This window comes from Macaca thibetana, chromosome 1 (genome assembly GCF_024542745.1).
Source record: "Macaca thibetana thibetana isolate TM-01 chromosome 1, ASM2454274v1, whole genome shotgun sequence".
Classification (NCBI taxonomy): Eukaryota; Metazoa; Chordata; class Mammalia; order Primates; family Cercopithecidae; genus Macaca; species Macaca thibetana.
This window is the reverse complement of record NC_065578.1, coordinates 218,310,797-218,331,131: the sequence shown is the minus strand read 5'-3', so window position 1 is coordinate 218,331,131 and position 20,335 is coordinate 218,310,797. Positions and strand designations below refer to the sequence as shown.

The 20,335-nt window shown below is 46.8% G+C and overlaps 1 protein-coding gene across 1 annotated transcript in view; it reads left to right on the top strand.

Annotated features, from left to right (window-relative positions):
• The window catches only part of LOC126959051 (kinesin-like protein KIF28P), a 69,749-nt gene that overhangs the window by 6,694 nt on the left and 42,720 nt on the right, over window positions 1-20,335 (top strand). The window contains 4 exon segments of the mRNA XM_050797989.1: window positions 5,701-5,895; window positions 8,684-8,705; window positions 8,708-8,886; window positions 17,278-17,313. Coding sequence (XP_050653946.1) covers window positions 5,701-5,895; window positions 8,684-8,705; window positions 8,708-8,886; window positions 17,278-17,313 — 432 coding nt within the window.

Here is a 20,335-nt window from a genome sequence, read left to right as displayed (position 1 = left end):
GAGGAGGTAGTTGGGGATGTGGGTGTATAGGAGTTAGACAGAGGTGGTAGTTGGGGATGTGAGTGTATAGGAGTTAGACAGAGGAGGTAGTTGGGGATGTGGGTGTATAGGAGTTAGAGGAGGCAGATGGGGATATGGACTTTGATTGGTGTGTAGGAGTTAGACAGAGGAGGTAGTTGGGGATGTGGGTATAGAGGAGTTAGACAGAGGAGGTAGTTCGGGATGTGGGCTTTGATTGGTGTGTAGGAGTTAAACAGAGGAGATAGTTGGGGATGTGGGCTTTGATTGGTTGGTTTGCACATGAAAGGCAAGTTGTTTGCCATCTCTAGGAATCTGATAGCCCTGGTGAGCTGCAGGATATCAAACCATCATAAAGGATAGATCTCCATAGGATGCCACAGTGAATAGTGCTATGTTTTCCTGGGGAGATATAAGACATAGCGACTCATAATCATGACATAATCATGATTGGTAATGTGGGGAAGTAAATAAATGTCTCAAAGCTTCTATATGTATGTATGTATTTTTTTCACACATACAGAGAAAATTTTAAAATACAATTAATACAGTAATTTCCATTGTTGAACCAACTTTGAAGCCCTAGGATAAATTCCATTTGGTCATGGTATGCAATTCTTTTTGTATGTTGCTGGATTTAGTTTTATAGTATTTTGTTGAGGATTTTTGCGTGTATATTCATAAGAGATAATGGTTTGTAATTTTGTTTTTTCTTTTTGAGATGGAGTGTCGCTCTGTCACCCAGGCTGGAGTGCAGTGGCGTGATGTCAGCTCACTGCAACCTCTGCCTCCTGGGTTCAAGCGATTCTCCTGCCTCAGCTTCTTGAGTAACTGGGATTACAGGCGCCTGCTACCACGCCCGGCTAATTTTTGTATTTTTAGTAGATACACGGTTTTACCATGTTGGTCAGGCTGGTCTCGAACTCCTGACCTCGTGATCTGCCTTCCTGAGCCTCCCAAAGTGCTGGGATTACAGGCATGAGCCACCGTGCCTGGCATGTATTTTTGTGTTTGTTTTTTGTTTTTTTGAGACGGAGTCTTGCTCTGTGGCCCAGGCTGGAGTGCAGTGGCTCAATCTTGGCTCACTGCAAGCTCCGCCTCCCAGGTTCATGCCATTCTTCTGCCTCAGCCTCCCGAGTAACTGGGACTACAGGCGCCGCCACCACGTCCAGCTAATTTTTTTGTATTTTTAGTAGAGACGGGGTTTCACCGGGTTAGCCAGGATGGTCTCGATCTCCTGACCTCGGGATCCGCCCGCCTCGGCCTCCCACAGTGCTGGGATTACAGGCGTGAGCCACCGCGCCCGGCCAGCATTTCTACTTCTATGTCTTCCCTTGTTCTAGGTCTATTTAGGTTTTTTCTTGAGTCAATTTCTGTTATTTCTGCCTTTGTAGGAATTTATTTCATCTAAGTTATCTAATTTGTTGGTGTTCAGTTGTTCAAAGTATTCCTTTATTATCCTTTCTTTAATCATAGTTTTCTTTCGTTCTGTGAATATGTTTATAATGACTACTTTAAGAGTCTTTTTCTGATGGATCCTGCATCTGGTCACTCTGTTTTTGTTGCCTGTTTCTTCCCCAGTGTATGGGTCATACTTTCCTGTTACTTTGCGTGCCTCCTAATTTTTCCTTAGAAACTGCACATTGTAGATGTATTGTAGCGGCTCTGGCTACTAGCTCTGCCTCTCCTCTGTGGCTTGTTCCTTTTAACTTTTATTTGCCAGTTTGTTTAGTGACTGGCTGAATTGTTTTAGGAAGTGTCTTATGGCCCCCAGCGCCCACCCTTGTTCCTTAGGGAAGCACAGTTTTGGGTCCACCCCAGTCACGCTGGGAGAACAATGGTTTTGGTAGGTCCCCCTTACTGTCTTTCCTTGCCCATGCCCAGCTGTAAACTTCACTCTTTGCTGTCTGATTATTGTTTTCAACAATGTCCTGGGGTATAAATTGCTTTACAAATGAATCCCATCAAATTCTTTCTTTGAAGGGAAGTTTCTAAAACCAGTGTTTGATACTTTTGACCTTCCAACTGTCTTATTCTCCAGTTCGTCCCTGCCAGTTAGAGGGCGAACACTTTTACTTGTATGTGACTCTCTTCTCTGCTGTCTTTCATCCCAACCTCCACCACTCCCCAGGGCATCCTTAGGCTTGAACTTCCCCAATCTATTACAAATGAAGTCAGTTCCTTTAGGAAGAGATGTTTGGCACCAGGGGTTGTATGGCCTAATTATCGCCTCAGGCAAAATCTCTAAGCCAGGACTCTGGAAACAGATGTGTGAACAATAGTCAACTGCTCTTCACATGACATGCCTGCTCTAGGAGCAGAGTACTCCGTGGAGGTGGGGTCCTAGCCTAAGGTCCTCTCAGCTTGTCTCCCCTGGTGTTCAACCATCTCAGGACCCAGGGCAAAAGTAGCCAGTACTCCAGTAAGCTCAGCATGCTGCAACCAAAACAGAGCCTCCATTCCTCGAGTGGGAGCTGGGTGTGAAAGGGAGACCCCCAGTTAACCTGACACTTGACCTCACTAACAGGTAGAGAGAGGCAGAATGAGAAATGCTAGTATCTCGATCTTCCTGGGAAGAAAGTCCTCCAGCTGGGATCTGGAGCAGAGACAGAACCCTGTGTTACTGGCTCCAGACGTCTGGAGTGGAGTCTCCACCTTCCTGAGCTGGCAAAGGAAAGGAAAGAAATGATCTCGCTTAAAATACCACAAACTCTTTTCTTACCAAATTTTAGTACATTTTCTTGAATAGATGCTTTTTTTTTTTTTTTCTTTTTTTTTTTTTTTTTTTTTTTTTTTTTTTTTTTTTGAGACGGAGTCTGGCTCTGTCACCCAGGCTGGAGTGCAGTGGCGCGATCTCGGCTCACTTCAAGCTCCGCCTCCCGGGTTTAATTCTCCTGCCTCAGCCTCCCGAGTAGCTGGGACTACACGCCCGCCACCTCGCCCGCTAGTTTTTTGTATTTTTTAGTAGAGACGGGGTTTCACCGTTTAGCCAGGATGGTCTCGATCTCCTGACCTCGTGATCTCTCGGCCTCCCAAAGTGCTGGGATTACAGGCTTGAGCCACTGCGCCCGGCCTTTTTTTTTTCTTTTTGAGACAGAATCTCACTCTGTCACCCAGGCTGGTGTGCCATTGTGCCATCTCAGCTCACTGCAGCCTCCACCTCCCAAGTTCAAGCGATTCTTATACCACAGCCTCCTGAGTAGCTGGGATTAGAGGCGTGTGCCACCACACCCAGATAATTTTTATATTTTTTAGTAGAGAGGGGGTTTCACCATGTTGGCCAGGCTGGTCTCGAACTCCTGACCTCAAGTCATCCGCCCGCCTCAGCCTCCCAAAGTGCTGGGATTACAAGTGTGAGCCATTGCACCTGGCCACGAATAGATGTTTCTTCACATGCTGTTTGTCCTTAGGACCATTTCTAGAGGTTTTAAAAGGTGTTTTTTCTTCCATTTGTTTGTGTCCTCTTTTATTTCACTGAGCAGTGGTTTGTAGTTCTCCTTGAAGAGGTCCTTCACATCCCTTGTAAGTTGGATTCCTAGGTATTTTATTCTCTTTGAAGCAATTATAAATGGAAGTTCATTCGTGATTTGGCTCTCTGTTTGTCTGTTATTGGTGTATAAGAATGCTTGTGATTTTTGCACATTAATTTTGTATCCTGAGACTTTGCTGAAGTTTCTTATCAGCTTAAGGAGATTTTGGGCTGAGACAATGGGGTTTTCTAAATATACGATCATGTCATCTGCAAACAGGGACAATGTGACTTCTTCTTTTCCTAACTGAATACTCTTGATTTCTTTCTCTTGCCTGATTGCCCTGGCCAGAACTTCCAACACTATGTTGAATAGGAGTGGTGAGAGAGGGCATCCTTGTCTTGTGCCAGTTTTCAAAGGGAATTTTTCCAGTTTTTGCCCATTCAGTATGATATTGGCTGTGGGTTTGTCATAAATAGCTCTTATGATTTTGAGATACATTCCATCAATACCGAATTTATTGAGCGTTTTTAGCATGAAGGGTTGTTTCCCTATTTAATAAATGGTGCTGGGAAAATTGGCTAGCCATAAGTAGAAAGCTGAAACTGGATCCTTTCCTTACTCCTTATACAAAAATTCATTCAAGATGGATGGGAGACTTAAATGTTAGACCTAATACCATAAAAACCCTAGGAGAAAACCTAAGTAATACCATTCAGGACATAGGCATGAGCAAGGACTTCATGTCTAAAACACCAAAAGCAACGGCAACAAAAGCCAAAATTGACAAATGGGATCTCATTAAACTAAAGAGCTTCTGCACAGCAAAAGAAACTACCATCAGAGTGAACAGGCAACCTACAGAATGGGAGAAAATTTTTGCAATCTACTCATCTGACAAAGGGCTAATATCCAGAACCTACAAAGAACTCAAACAAATTTACAAGAAAAAAACAAACAACCCCATCAAAAAGTGGGCAAAGGATATGAACAGACATTTCTCAAAAGAAGACATTCATACAGCCAACAGACACATGAAAAAATGCTCATCATCACTGGCCATCAGAGAAATGCAAATCAAAACCACAATGAGATACCATCTCACACCAGTTAGCATGGCAATCATTAAAAAGTCAGGAAACAACAGGTGCTGGAGAGGATGTGGAGAAATAGGAACACTTTTACACTGTTGGTGGGATTGTAAACTAGTTCAACCATTATGGAAAACGGTATGGCGATTCCTCAAGGATCTAGAACTAGAAGTACCATATGACCCAGCCATCCCATTACTGGGTATATACCCAAAGGATTATAAATCATGCTGCTATAAAGACACATGCACACGTATGTTTATTGCAGCACTATTCACAATAGCAAAGACTTGGAATCAACCCAAATATCCATCAGTGACAGACTGGATTAAGCAAATGTGGCACATATACACCATGGAATACTACGCAGCCATAAAAAAGGATGAGTTTGTGTCCTTGTAGGGACATGGATGCAGCTGGAAACCATCATTCTCAGCAAACTATCACAAGAACAGAAAACCAAACACCGCATGTTCTCACTCATAGGTGGAAACTGAACAATGAGAACACTTGGACTCGGGAAGGGGAACATCACACACCGGGGCCTATTGTGGGGAGGGGGGAGGGGGGAGGGATGGCATTGGGAGTTATAGCTGATGTAAATGATGAGTTGATGGGTGCTGACGAGTTGATGGGTGCAGCACACCAACGTGGCACAAGTATACATATGTAACAAACCTGCACATTATGCACATGTACCCTGGAACTTAAAGTATAATAATAAAAAAATAAAAAATTAAAAAATTAAAAAAAAAAGGTTTTTTTTTTTCATTTTTTAATTGATAATTTTTCACTAGTTTTACTGAGGAGTTCACCAGTTATGCAGGAATTCAGTCTCTCCACTACTGTAGTTATTGTTATTAGTATAGTTGGGTGTTAGAGAGCCAGCTCTTCTCAGAAAGTTAGTATGACTAGAGACAGCCTTTCAGAAATTCCGAGGGAGTGCAGGAACAACTGCTTGTCGTAACAACTGCTAGAAGTAACACAGTTAGAGAACAAACTGAGGGGAGGGTACGTTTGTTGCTTAACTTCTTAGTAGGTATAAAGACTTGCAAAACAACGAACTTGGATAACAAAGAGACACTGGAATGATTGACTCTGAATTTGTAATTTGACTGTAGAGAGAGAAGAATTCGGGGAGCAAATGTGTGATTTCCATGCATTCCAGAACCACCACCACTATACAGGACCCTAAGAACCCAGAGCATGTGAAGACATTTACTTTTGACCTGGCGTATTGGTCTCACGATGGATTTCTAAAGGATAAACATGGTGTCCTTATTTCAGCTGATCCTAGTAGTAAATTTGCAGGCCAGGTAAGTTGCTTTAAAACACAGCTTCACTGTCAGTTTTTTGTTGTTTTATTTTTGATGATGTGTTCACAGTGTGAAAGTACAATAATTTTATGCAAGCATCAATATATGCTTCCATATGAGAATTTGACTTTAAATTTACTCCTTTTCTATGCTGAATATGAGGTCCAAAACTATAGCTATTGCCTAAGTAATGTTTAGATACTCAAATCAGTTCCTTTGCCAACGTACTGACATACCTTGAAAAAAGCATGATATGACAAGCAAAATAAGCAAACTGTGTGAGGCACTGAGCATCTGAGAACTTCTGTTTTAATGAGCATTTATCATGTGCTGTGCACTGCTCTGCCTTAAAGTTGCTCACAATTTGGTTTGGGGAGAGAGGCAAGAAAAGTGCACTCAGATGTTACAGGTTCCGTGATCAGATGTATGGGATACAGTGAGGTACGAAGGTGAGGTGGTCATTCAATCTAGACAGGATATTTGGTGAATGGTTTAATAAAGGCTGTGATGTTTAGGCTGAGTTTTGACAGACAAGGAGAAACAGTTATGGGGAGGAAATGAACACAGCCTCAGTGACCTGTGGGACAATCTTAAACTCCACATGTCACTGGAGTCACAGAAGAAATGGGAGGGGTGTGTGTGCAAGAAATACTTGAGGAATTTATGGCTGAAATTTTCCCAAATTTGATGGAAACTACAAACCCACAGGTCTAAGAAGAGCAATGAGTCCTAAGTAGAATAAACACAAGGAAAATCACAGTAAGCCCCATTTTAATTAAATTGCTATAATCCAGTGATAACATCTTAAAAACAAGTGAGAAAAGATGGAGGAACAACAAGAATGGCAGCAGATACATTGTCAGAACTTTGTGAGCTAGAACACAAGGGAGAGACTTAAGAGCTGAAAGCAGTTCTCAGGCTTGGGCAGGAGCAGTAGTTCATGCCTGTAATCCCAGCACTTTGAGAGGCCGAGGCAGGTAGATCATTTGAAGTCAGGAGTTCCAGACCAGCCTGGCCAACATGGTGAAGCCCCATCTCTCCAAAAAATACAAAACAAAACTAGTTGGGCATGGTGGCACATGCCTGTCATCACAGCTACTAGGGAGGCTGAGGCAGGAGAGTTGCTTGAATCCAGGAGATGGAGGTTGCGGTGAGCCAAGATCGCACCACTGCACTCTAGCCTGGGTGACAGAATGAGACTCCACCTCAAAAAAAAGAAAATAAATTCTCAACCTAGAACACTGTGCCCAAGAAATTTTTTTTCTAATTTTGAATCTTTCAGAAAGATCATTGATTGTCAAAGCAAGAATAATAAATTCTGTTGGGATTCAAAACAAATACAGAAATACAATATGACAACACTAGAAAAAGGAGACAGGTACCAGAAGTATATTAAGATTTTGCATTATATAGGAAATAATATAATATTTGAAAATAAAATATTTTAAAGAAATCTATTGTAACCCTAGAGCCCAGGGTTTGTTACAAACACAGGGTGATGTTTTATTAACATCAGTTAATAAAAACATTAAAAATCCATTACTAGTAAACATACATAATATAAAAATATTTTTATGAAAAGTAATTTTTTTTTTTTATTATTTATTTATTTTGAGATGGAGTCTCCCTCTGTCACCCAGGCTGGAGTGCAGTGGCACAGTCTCGGCTCACTGCAACCTCTACCTCCCAGGTTCAAGCAGTTCTCCTGCTTCAGCCTCCCAAGTAGCTAGAATTACAGGCGCCCGCCACCACACTCGGCTAATTTTTGTATTTTTAGTAGAGACGGGATTTCACCATGTTGGCCAGGCTGGTCTCGAGCTCCTGACCTCAAGTCATCTGCCCACCTCAGCCCCCAAAAAGGCAGGTCCTCTCAGCTTGTCTCCCCTGGTGTTCAACCATCTCAGGACCCAGGGCAAAAGTAGTCAGCTCCCCTAACCCTTTTGGTGGAAGAATTTTTATCCCTTTCTCAAATATTACGTGAACGTTGGTTATTGTCTATTGTCCTCAGGTAAATCACACTATGTTGGTGTGTGCATTTTCCCCAGACACATGAAATAGATTATACAAATGTATATACTGTAATAAAGGGAATATCTAATGCTTAGTGCTTTACCATTGCTATTAGAGAGTAGGAAGAAATACACGCTTTGAAACAGCCTCAAATAAGAGAACTATTGCAGTCGATGGCCGCAGCCCAGATGGTAAAAGGAGCCAGATGACATCCCCTCTCTTTCAGCAACTGTGGGCACAAACATTTCTATTTTAACTTTAAAAAGGGGTGCGTGTGTGTGTGTGTGTTTCAGAACCACTGGAAAAAGTAGAAAAAGCGGAGACGTCACCAGAGAGGACTAAAATGTGTGTGGCTACATTGTGATGTTATTGTTTGAGTTAACGAATAAAGTAGTTGAAAATGCTTTGACTGGTTTCTGTGCCTTGACATTTTTATCTAATTGCTTAATTTTAAAGACCTGGCCCATGTTTTCGCAAGGCTGTAAAGTCCGCAATTTCATGGCCCATGGGGATTAGCTAGTTCAGGATGTACCCGATGTGGTCCATGAAGGTAAATGATCAGTGTTTTCCAAGTCGACAAATCCCTTTGTTTTCAGTTTCACTCCACCTGTTCTAAGCTGCATCTGAGTTGTATTTCAAGCAGGTCGTATGGTACGAATTGAGGTGGGATTTTTGAAAGCCAGGATATTTATTCGGATTTGAGAGGACTGAGAAAGCAGGGAAGAGGAGCCCTGCATGCCAGTGACGGTGCTGGCCACGCCACCTGTCGTCTTTCCAGAGAGAGGTCTTCCACGACCTTGGCAGGGAATCCTGGACAGCGCTTGGCAAGGTTATAACGCAACCCTCCTAGCCTACGGCCAAACTGGCTCCGGGAAAAGCTATTCCATGATTGGGTTTGGTGCAAACAAGGGTATTATTCCAACTGTGTGTGAGGAGCTCTTTCAAGCAATTGAGAACCAGGGGAGAAATCAAGAACACCAGGTACGCATTCTCGAGTCCCTTCTCTAAGGGATTGTATTTTTTCATTCCGAACCCCTCCCCCAAATGGAAGTTCTCAGCGTCTCTATTTTAGGATAATGTTTGTTTTTCATACCAAAATGTTTATATGATTACAAAATCATGTTGCAGCTAAATAAGATGGTGGATTTTTCTGGTTATATGGAGGCAAATCCAAGGAAAGTCACTCTGGTGTAATATGCTAGAGTCAGACATCTTAATTGCTAACACTAACAAGGGATTATTATTGGATATTATTATTTGGTTTATAAAACAAAAGCTTAGCCGACTCACGTCTGTGGCTGCCTTTGCCACCCTCTTCTGCCAACGTTGTGGCTCTATGCTCGTCTTCATCAATGTGTTTTTAGTGCTGAAGAATATTACTTTGTTTTTAAATTGTTTTTTACACAGAGCATAGCCTTTTACTTGCCCTAGCACACGAGACCCAAGACCAAATTTTAGATTCACTGAACGTTGGTGATATTTTCAAGATGGAGTGTACCATTAACATAATTAGCTTTAAAACATGACAGGAGAATGTCAACAAATGCCTGTAAGCATAGTTCATGGTTCTGCGTTCCTAAAATGGTAGCACCGTTTAAGCTGCTGTTATGAAAACGCAATACTGCATATTTTTTATCTTATTTTTCTGATGTTAATGGTAACATGTTCAAGTTAGAGAATTTTATATTTTTAATATCACCTAACTACCGCTAACATTTCAGTACCTTTCTAATATTTATTCATTTAGATTTATATATTTTGTAGAGATGGGGTCTTGCTATGTTGCCCAGGCTGGTCTCAAACTCCTGACCTCAAGCAATCCCTCCTCCTTGTCCTCCTAAAGCTCTGGGATTACAGACATGAGCCACTGTGCCCGGCCTCTAATTTTTAATTCAAATATTTTCAAAGGAATACAAGTCCAGTTTAAAACCTCAAATAGCCAAGAGAAAGAACATGTCCACACAAAAACTCGTACATGAATTTTCCATGGCAGCATATTTATAATAGCCACGAAGAGGAAACAGCCCAACGCCCATTCACCGATGAACGGTTGAATAAAATGTGGTCTATCCTTACATCGGGCAATTCAGCCTTAAAAAGGAATGAAATTCTTTTTTTTTTTTTTTTTTTTTTTTTTTTTTTTTTTTTTTTTTTTTTGAGATGGAGTCTGGTTCTGTCGCCCAGGCTGGAGTGCGCCGGATCTCAGTCACTGCAAGCTCGCCTCCCGGGTTCCTGCCATTCTCCTGCCTCAGCCTCCCGAGTAGCTGGGACCACAGGCGCCCGCCACCGCGCCCGGCTAATTTTTTGTATTTTTTAAAGTAGAGACGGGGTTTCACGGTGTTAGCCAGGATGGTCTCCATCTCCTGACCTCGTGATCCGCCCGCCTCGGCCTCCCAAAGTGCTGGGATTACAGGCGTGAGCCACCGCGCCCGGCCAAAAAGGAATGAAATTCTAACAGATTACAACGTGGACAAACCTTGGACGTGTCATTCTAAGTACAAGAAGCCAGAGACGAAAGACCACACACTGTATGATTCCATTTGAAGGAAACCTCCAGGATAAGAAAATCTAGAGATAGAAAAGAAACTGGCAGCTGCCTTGGGCTGGATGTTGTGGGGAGGGGAGAGGAGGGGAGAGGAGGGGAGAAGGCAGAGAAAGGGGAGTAACAGTTTTGTCAGTAAACAAAATATTCTAAATTTAGGTTGTTGACAGTTTCACAGCTCTGTGAGTATACTAAAACCCACTGCGTGGAAAGTTGGCGAATTATACGGTATGTGAATTATATCTCAATTAAGCTGTCAAACTTCAAATTGTTCTGAAAGGCTTTAATGGAAACCACCAGTCTCCCGCCCACCCTTTCCCCTTTCCCGGTATTCTCGTTACTTTCTTCAATCTTTTCACTGTTTGCCCTGGTAGCCATCTCCATATTTTAAAATAATGTTGGTTTTTCTCCTCTGCAAAAGCAATTCCGGACACTATCTACTGTCTTCCCACAGTGGCAGAAGAAAATTTAACTCGGACACACCAATGCCCCCAACCACAGTACGTTCCCCCCACATACTCCCCAGCCACGGTACCTTCCCCCCACATACTCCCCAGCCACGGTACCTTCCCCCCACCACGGTACTCTCCCCCACATACCTCCAGCCACGGTACCTTCCCCCCACATACTCTCCAGCCACGGTACCTTCCCCCCCCCACATACTCCCCAGCCACGGTACCTTCCCCCCCCCCACATACTCCCCAGCCACGGTACCTTCCCCCCCCACATACTCCCCAGCCACGGTACCTTCCCCCCCACATACTCCCCAGCCACAGTACCTTCCCCCCACATACTCTCCAGCCACGGTACCTTCCCCCCCCACACACCCCCAGCCACGGTACCTTCCCCCCACATACTCCCCAGCCACGGTACCTTCTCCACACATACTCCCCAGCCACGGTACCTTCCCCCCACATACTCCCCAGCCACGGTACCTTCCCCCCCCACACACTCCCCAGCCACGGTACCTTCTCCCCCCATACCCCCCAGCCACGGTACCTTCTCCCCCACATACTCTCCAGCCACGGTACCTTCCCCCCACATACTCTCCAGCCACGGTACCTTCCCCCCCCACATACTCCCCAGCCACGGTACCTTCCCCCCACACACTCCCCAGCCACGGTACCTTCTCCACACATACTCCCCAGCCACGGTACCTTCCCCCCCACATACTCCCAGCCACGGTACCTTCCCCCCCACACACTCCCCAGCCACGGTACCTTCTCCCCACATACTCCCCAGCCACGGTACCTTCCCCCCACATACACCCCAGCCACGGTACCTTCCCCCCACATACTCCCCAGCCACGGTACCTTCCCCCTACATACTCTCCAGCCACGGTACCTTCCCCCCACATACACCCCAGCCACGGTACCTTCCCCCCAACATACTCCCCAGCCACGGTACATTCCCCCCACATACTCCCCCAGCCCACGGTACCTTCCCCCCCCCCACATACTCCCCAGCCACGGTACCTTCCCCCCCCACATACTCCCCAGCCACGGTACCTTCCCCCCCCACATACTCCCCAGCCACAGTACCTTCCCCCCACATACTCCCCAGCCACGGTACTTTCCCCCCACATACTCCCCAGCCACGGTATCTTCCCCCCACACACACTCCCCAGCCACGGTACCTTCTCCCCCATACTCCCCCAGCCACGGTACCTTCTCCCCCACACACTCCCCAGCCACGGTACCTTCCCCCCACATACTCCCCACCACGGTACCTTCCCCCCACACACTCCCCAGCCACGGTACCTTCCCCCCACACACTCCCCAGCCACGGTACCTTCTCCCCACATACTCCCCAGCCACGGTACTTCCCCCCACACACACTCCCCAGCCACGGTACCTTCTCCCCCATACTCCCCAGCCCACGGTACCTTCTCCCCCCATACTCCCCAGCCACGGTACGTTCCCCCCACATACTCCCCAGCCACGGTACCTTCCCCCCACACACTCCCCAGCCACGGTACCTTCCCCCCACACACTCCCCAGCCACGGTACCTTCTCCCCACATACTCCCCAGCCACGGTACGTTCCCCCCACATACTCCCCAGCCACGGTACCTTCTCCCCACATACTCCCCAGCCACGGTATGTTCCCACCACATATTCCCCAGCCACGGTATGTTCCCCCCACATATTCCCCAGCCACGGTACGTTCCCCCCCACATACTCCCCAGCCACGGTACCTTCTCCCCACATACTCCCCACCCACGGTACCTTCCCCCCCCACACACTCCCCAGCCACGGTACCTTCCCCCCACATACTCCCCAGCCACGGTACCTTCCCCCCCCACATACTCCCCAGCCACGTTACCTTCCCCCCCCATACTCCCCAGCCACGGTACCTTCCCCCCCACACACTCCCCAGCCATGGTACCTTTCCCCCCATACTCCCCAGCCACGGTACCTTCCCCCCGCACCTCCCGCACACACTCCCCCCCAGGCCCGGTACCTTCCCCCCACATATTCCCCAGCCACGTACCTTCCCCCCAGCCACGGTACCTTCCCCCCACATACTCCCCAGCCACGGTACCTTCCCCCCACATACTCCCCAGCCACGGTACCTTCCCCCCACATACTCCCCAGCCACGGTACCTTCCCCCCACATACTCCCCAGCCAGGGTACCTTCGCCCCACATACTCCCCAGCCACGGTACGTTCCCCCCACATACTCCCCAGCCACGGTACGTTCCCCCCACATACTCCCCAGCCACGGTACCTTCCCCCCACATACTCCCCAGCCACGGTACCTTCCCCCATACTCCCCAGCCACGGTACCTTCCCCCCCCCACACTCCCCACCCACTGTACTTCCCCCCACATACTCCCCAGCCACAGTACCTTCCCCCCACACACTCCCCAGCCACGGTACCTACCTTCCCCAGCCACACTCCCCACCCACGTACCTTCCCCCCACATACTCCCCACCACAGTACTTCCCCCCACATACTCCCCAGCCACGTACCTTCCCCCCACATACATACGGTACCTTCCCCCCACATACTCCCCAGCCACGGTACCTTCCCCCCACATACCACGGTACCTTCCCCCCCCACATACTCCCCAGCCACGGTACCTTCCCCCCCCCCCCATACTCCCCAGCCACGGTACCTTCCCCCCCCCACATACTCCCCAGCCACGGTACCTTCCCCCCACACACACTCCCCAGCCACGGTACATTCCCCCCACACCACTCCCCAGCCACGGTACTTCCCCCCCACACTCCCCAGCCACAGTACCTCCCCCACATACTCCCCAGCCACGGTACCTTCCCCCCCACATACTCCCCCAGCCACGGTACCTTCCCCCCACATACTCCCCAGCCACGGTACCTTCCCCCCACATACTCCCCAGCCACGGTACCTTCCCCCCACATACTCCCCAGCCACGGTACCTTCCCCCCACATACTCCCCAGCCACGGTGTCTTCCCCCCACATACTCCCCAGCCACGGTACCTTCCCCCCACATACTCCCCAGCCATGGTACCTTCCCCCCACATACTCCCCAACTACAATATGTCCTCCTGCCATACTCCCTACATTTAGGACAATGCTTATTATAACATTTGGTTAAATCAATAATTGTTAACATCTTACTATTTTTTCTTAACAGTGTCTGCCTCAGAATTTAATTATGAACATTTTAACTGCACAAGTATTGTTCACTGCTGCACCAAATACCGCATACATCCTTTCCACATTTTATTTTTCTTGGAATTTTTAATTGCCATTTTAATTATGTTTACTTTTCTATAAATCTAAGTGCTCCAAATCACTGTCACATACCTATTGACAATCTTTTCCATACACTCCAATGTACTGGTACCATGATATTTGGGGTCTCCTTCAGCAGGAGTCCTCAGTTCTCCTATTACAATTGTGTTAATTGTATTAGCACAATTTGGAGCACTGTTGCTACAGAGCTACTCAACACTGTCATTCTGGAACTTGACTTCAACCTTCACCTTCGTTGGCTCCCCTGACTCCTGGACCCAATGTATTCTTCTTTTTTGATTTACTCTCTTTTTGCTGCAATTTTCTCAGAAAAGGTGCATCCAGAGTACATTTTTCTTTTCATCCTTTGCACAACTGAAAATATCTTTTCCTACCTCCACACTTGACTGACATTTACCTGGAATAGAATTCTCTGAGAATATTGAAGGCCTCCGTTATATTTTAAGTTCTAGTGTTGCAGCTGAGAAGTTGGCTACCATTCTGATCGCCAGTTCTTTGTATGCAACCATTTTTGATGGTCAGTTTCTCTCTCGCAGCCTTCAGGGTCTTCTCATTATCCTTGATGTTCTGACATCTTTTTTTTTTTTTTTTTTTTTTTTGAGGCGGAGTCTCGCTCTGTCGCCGAGGCTGGAGTGCAGTGGCCAGATCTCAGCTCACTGCAAGCTCCGCCTCCCGGGTTCACGCCATTCTCCTGCCTCAGCCTCCCGAGTAGCTGGGACTACAGGCGCCCACCACCTCGCCCGGCTAGTTTTTTGTATTTTTTTTTAGTAGAGACGGGGTTTCACCGTGTTAGCCAGGATGGTCTCGATCTCCTGACCTCGTGATCTGCCCGTCTCAGCCTCCCAAAGTGCTGGGATTACAGGCTTGAGCCACCACGCCCGGCCTGATGTTCTGACATCTTAATGAGTCTTTTTTCATTTATCATGCTGGACACTTGGTGGACCTTTTTCAATTTGGAGATTCCTGTCCTTCAGTTCTGGAAAACTTTTCTTATATTATTTCTTATTTTATCTCCTGTATTTCTTGTTTTCCCTTTCTGAAATTCCTACTAATTGGATTTTGGGCCTCTCGTACTAATGTTGTAATTTTATTATCTTTTACAACCTATCTTCTATTTCTTGGTCTTTTCTTTTTTAAAAGAGATGGAGTCTCACTCTGTTGCCCAGGCTTGTCTTGAACTCCTGGGCTCAAGGGATCCTCCTGGCATCAGTCTCTCAAGTAGCTGGAATTCCAAGTGTGAGCCACCACTGGTTTTTTATTCTGCATTCTAGAAGTTTCCCTTAATGTTATTATAACCCTCCTGCATTTTTATTTTGGCTGTCATTCATAAATTTAATTTACAAGCACTTTCTTTTATTCTCTGGTTGTTCTTTCAAATAAAATCCTCTTTTTTTCCATGGGTATAATTCTTTCTTTGAGGCTATTACTTCTAGGGCTTTAAAAAATATTTCTAAGCTGAGCACGGTGACTCATGCCTGTAATCCCAGCACTTTGAGAGGACGAGGGGGGCATATCACTTGAGGCCAGGAGTTCAAGACCAGCCTGAGCAAGATGGAAAAATCCCACCTCTACTAAAAATACAAAAGTTGGCTGGGCGTGGTGGCATGATCCTATAGTCCCAACTACTCAGGAGGCTGAGGCAGGAGAATTGCTTGAGCCCAGCGGTTGAGGCTACAGTGAGCTGAGATCATACCACTACATTTCCAGCCTGGGCGACAGCAGAACCTTGTCTTAAAAAACAAAAAAAAATGCTGGGCATGGTGGCTTACACCTGTAATCCCAGCACTTTGGGAGGCCGAGGCAGGTGAATCACAAGGTCAGGAGTTTGAGACCAGCCTGGCCAACATGGTGAAACCCCCGTCTCTACTGAAAATACAAAAAAATTAGCTGGGCCTGGTGGTGGGCGCCCGTAATCCCAGCTACTTGGGAGACTGAGACAGCAGAATCGCTTGAACCTGGGAGGCAGAGGTTGCAGTGAGCCAAGATAGTGCCACTGCACTCCAGCCCGGGTGACAGTGCGAGACTCTGCCTCAAAAAAAAAAAAAAAGAAAAAAAAAGAAAAGAAAGAAAAAAACATTGCCTTTTACTCTCTCAGTCTGTTTCCTGAGTTCCTTCTTTCTACTTGTTTGTTTTAACCCCTCTCTCTATATTGCAGGCTTTCTCTGTCTGCTAATCCTTGGCCCTTTGTTCATTTTTAAACATGAGACACCCTTACATGGATATATTACATATGGAAAATAAAAATAAAAAACATGAGACATACGGAAGCTAACAGGAAGCTCTGTGGCTGCAAGGCCTGACTAGCAAGACTTACTGCGGGGTGACAGACAAGCCAGCTTTTTCTTGGGGGAGGTGGGAAAATGCCAGTACTCGAGGCCTTTGCTCTAGACTAGAGCCATCCAGAGTCCCCCACTCCTGCTTAAGTGGTGCGAGGTTGGCTAGCAGGAGTCTGAGAGCATGGGCGGGTGGAGACCAGTCTCTCCACATATGTTCAGGTTGGGGCGTGAACATGAAAGAAGAGCCTTCCTCTGTCCCCAGTTGAGACCAAAACACATGTACTACTGTTTTGTATCTTTTTATTGTTGTTGTTTTTATTTTTGTGAGATGGAGCCTCACTCTGTCGCCCAGGCTGGAGTGCAGTGGTGCGATCTCAGCTCATTGCAACCTCCACCCCCCAGGTTCAAGTGACTCTCCTGCCTCAGCCTCCCGAGCAGCTGGGACTACAAGCACCCGCCACCACGCCTGGCTAATTTTTGTGTTTTTAGTGGAGACGTGGTTTCACCATGTTGGTCAGGCTGGTCTCAAACTCCTGACCTCAAGTGATCCACCTGCCTCGGCCTCCCAAAGTCCTGGGATTACAGGCGTGAGCCACCGCATCCAGCCTATATCTGTTTTTAATTATTGGAAGAACTTCCGCTATATCATTATTTGAGAACCTCATATTGCACATTGAAAAAGAGCTTTGCTTTATTTAGCATCAGCTTTTTTCCCATTGTTCAACATTTATGTTGTTTCGCTATCACTTCTCTGCCCCCAAAATAACTGTTTCAAGAGAATATTTACTTTGTGTGCTCTTCTTCATGCAGGTTACGTTCAGTATGCTGGAAATTTACAATGAACAGGTAATAGAGATGTTTCTGACATGCAAATCTGGGCGACTCTGCAGCTCAGCAAACCCGTGGGACTCAGGGTCACATGTCCTGCCTGTAAACTCTGGCCTGGCCTCAACCCCCCAGCCCCACCTACCTCTCCAACTTCATCAACGTCCCCTTCTCTTCACGCATGGAACTGTTCCTCCTTTCCAGAGCATGTTCTCCTTTCTCGCATCTGTCCTTTCTCTGCCTGGAGCACCGATTCTCCCTTCTCTGTCCTTAAAGAAACCACTAAACTTGAAGATCCAGCTCAAGGTCAGCACCTTGCTCTGTCTGAGGCAGGTAGCTTCAGCCGGCATGACACTGTACAGGGACTGGCAAACTTTACCCGCCAAGGGCCAGGTAGTCAACAGTTCAGGCTTTGGGGGCCACGCTGTCCCTGCTGCAGGCACTCACCTCTGCTGTCATAGTTCAACAGAAGCCGTAGACGAGACGGGAGAAGGCGCAACTGTCTGTGTATCAATGAAACTTTACTTATAGACACTAAATTTGAATATTACATCATTTTCATATGTCACAAAATAGTACTTTTGTTTCAGCCATTTAAAAACGTGATAAACACTCAGAGCTCAAGGGTCAAAAGCAGGCGGTGGGCTGAATTCGGCTCACAGGCTGTGGTTCCCCAGCTCCTGGAGAGTCGGAAGAGGATGGTTTCAAAGCCCAGCTCTCCTGTTTACTAGCTGTGTGACTTTGGAAACTCATCTTATCTCAGAGCTCAGTTTGCATTTTCATAAGGAAAATTTAAAATAAGACACTACATCTGAAGATGTACTAAATTTTTAAATGTCTAACACAGTGCCTATCCAAAGCTAGATCTTCAGCATTTTTTTCATTCTACCCTTTCCCCTTGCACTTATTACACTGTACTGTAAAATTTTATTTACATAGTTGTGATTTCCAAATAATCACATACTTTTTCATCCACAGGACTTATGCAATATTTAGTCTAGAATCGGTGCTTCCTAGATGCTTGCTGAATGGATACATTGACAAATGTACCTATAACTGTAGGTTTCTTATGGTCAGAGGCCATATGCTAATAGTTTTAGTGGAACCCCAGAAACTACCCAAACCCTGGACCTTACTCCCTTTACTACTGGGTTCTTATGGGGAAGAATGGGGGGAGAAGGACATCTTACCATGGTCCCCCTACTGACAGCCACTCATGATGATAATCTCTCTGGAATTCTGTTCCTTATCTCTAAGTAAGAGAATCAGGGCCGGGCGCGATGGCTCACGCCTGTAATCCCAGCACTTTGGGAGGCTGAGGCAGGCAGATCACGTGGTCAGGAGATCGAGACCATCCTGGTTAACATGGCGAAACCCTGTCTCTACTAAAAAATACCAAAATTTAGCTGGGCATGGTGGCGGGCGCCTGTAGTCCCAGGAGGCTACTCAGGAGGCTGAGGCAGGAGAATGGCGTGAACCTGGGAGGCAGAGCTTGTAGTGAGCCGAGATTGCGCCACTGTACTCCAGCCTGGGTGACAGAGCAAGACTCCGTCTCAAAAAAACAACAACAAAAGCAGAGAATTGGGCATCCTAAGTTTCACTCTTGTCCGTGTGAAGAGACCACCAAACAGGCTTTGTGTGGGCAACAAGGCTATTTCACCTGGGTACAGGCGGGCTGAGTTCGAAAACAGTCAGTGAAGGGAGATAAGGGTGGGGCTATTTTATAGGATTGGGGTGGGTAGTGGAAAATTACAGTCAAAGGGGGTTGTTCTCTGGCTGGCAGGAGTGGGGGTCACAAGGTACTCAGTGGGGGAGCTTTTGGGCCAGGATGAGCCAGGAGAAGGAATTTCACAAGGTAATGTCACCAGTTGAGGCAGGAACAGGCCATTTTCACTGCTTTTGTGATTCTTCAGTTACTTCAGGCCATCTGGATGTATATGTGCAGGTCACAGGGGAGATGACGGCTTAGCTTGGGCTCAGAGGCCTGACACTAAGATCCTTTTCAAGCCTCATTTTTCCGTCAGTTCTTTCAACAGTCAATTAAATAAGGTCTGTTAAATATCCTTATTGTTTTAGACAGAATGCTAGACTCTGAGGATGAATAAAACCTAAGACATGATTCCCGCCCTGGAGCAGCTCAGTGGAGGACGCAACACTCACTGCAGCAAGTAACACGATGCTATGTGTGCACAGGAGCGGCACCCGGGCGGAGGCTTGGAAGCAGGGGTGGAGCTAATACCACCACGGCTGTTCCCTGCCGTCCGCAGAGTAGTGAGGCTGGGCCTTGAAAGAGGGTTATGACTTTGGCGAGGCAGAGAAGTGAGGGTGCAAGGTGCAAATAGAAATAGCGGCACTTCCGGCAGCAGGATGGGTATTTTAAATCCATTAACACATGAAAGTTAGCATTTACAGGGCGGGCAAGTACCCTGTGTGGTGGGAGTGGGTATGAGGCTGCTGAGGGTAGGGGGAGCATCCGGGGATGAAGCCAAAGATTGTTGCCAAGAAGGAAAGTGCTTCAATGAGCAGTCAACGGAGAACCAAGCAAGGCTTCCAAACGGGGGAGTAAAATATCAGATCGGGGTTTTAGGTATTTCTCCAGCGGCAGAGTGAAGCTGGACTTGAAGGAGTGCCAGACAGAGCAGAGCAGGAGTTAGGAGGCTCTCGATGGCCCAGGTCAGGGACAAGGTTGTGGTGATCTTTTTTTCTCTTTCTTTCCTTTTTGAAACAAGGTCTCTGTCTGTTGCCCAGGCTGGAGTACAGTGGCACGATCATAACTCACTGTAACCTTAAACTCCTGGGCTCGAGTGATCCTCCTACCTCAGCCTCCAAGTAGCTGGAGCTACAGGCGCACACTACCATGCCCAGCTAATTAAAAAAAAAAAAAAATTGTGGAGACAGGGTGTCACTATGTTGCCCAGGCTGGTCTCGAACTCCTGGCCTCAGGTAATCTTCCTGCCTCGGCCTCCCAAAGGATTACAGGCAGGAGCCATCGCACCCGGCCCATCGTCACTCTTGATCTCCAGGTATAACTTGAGGGTCCTGC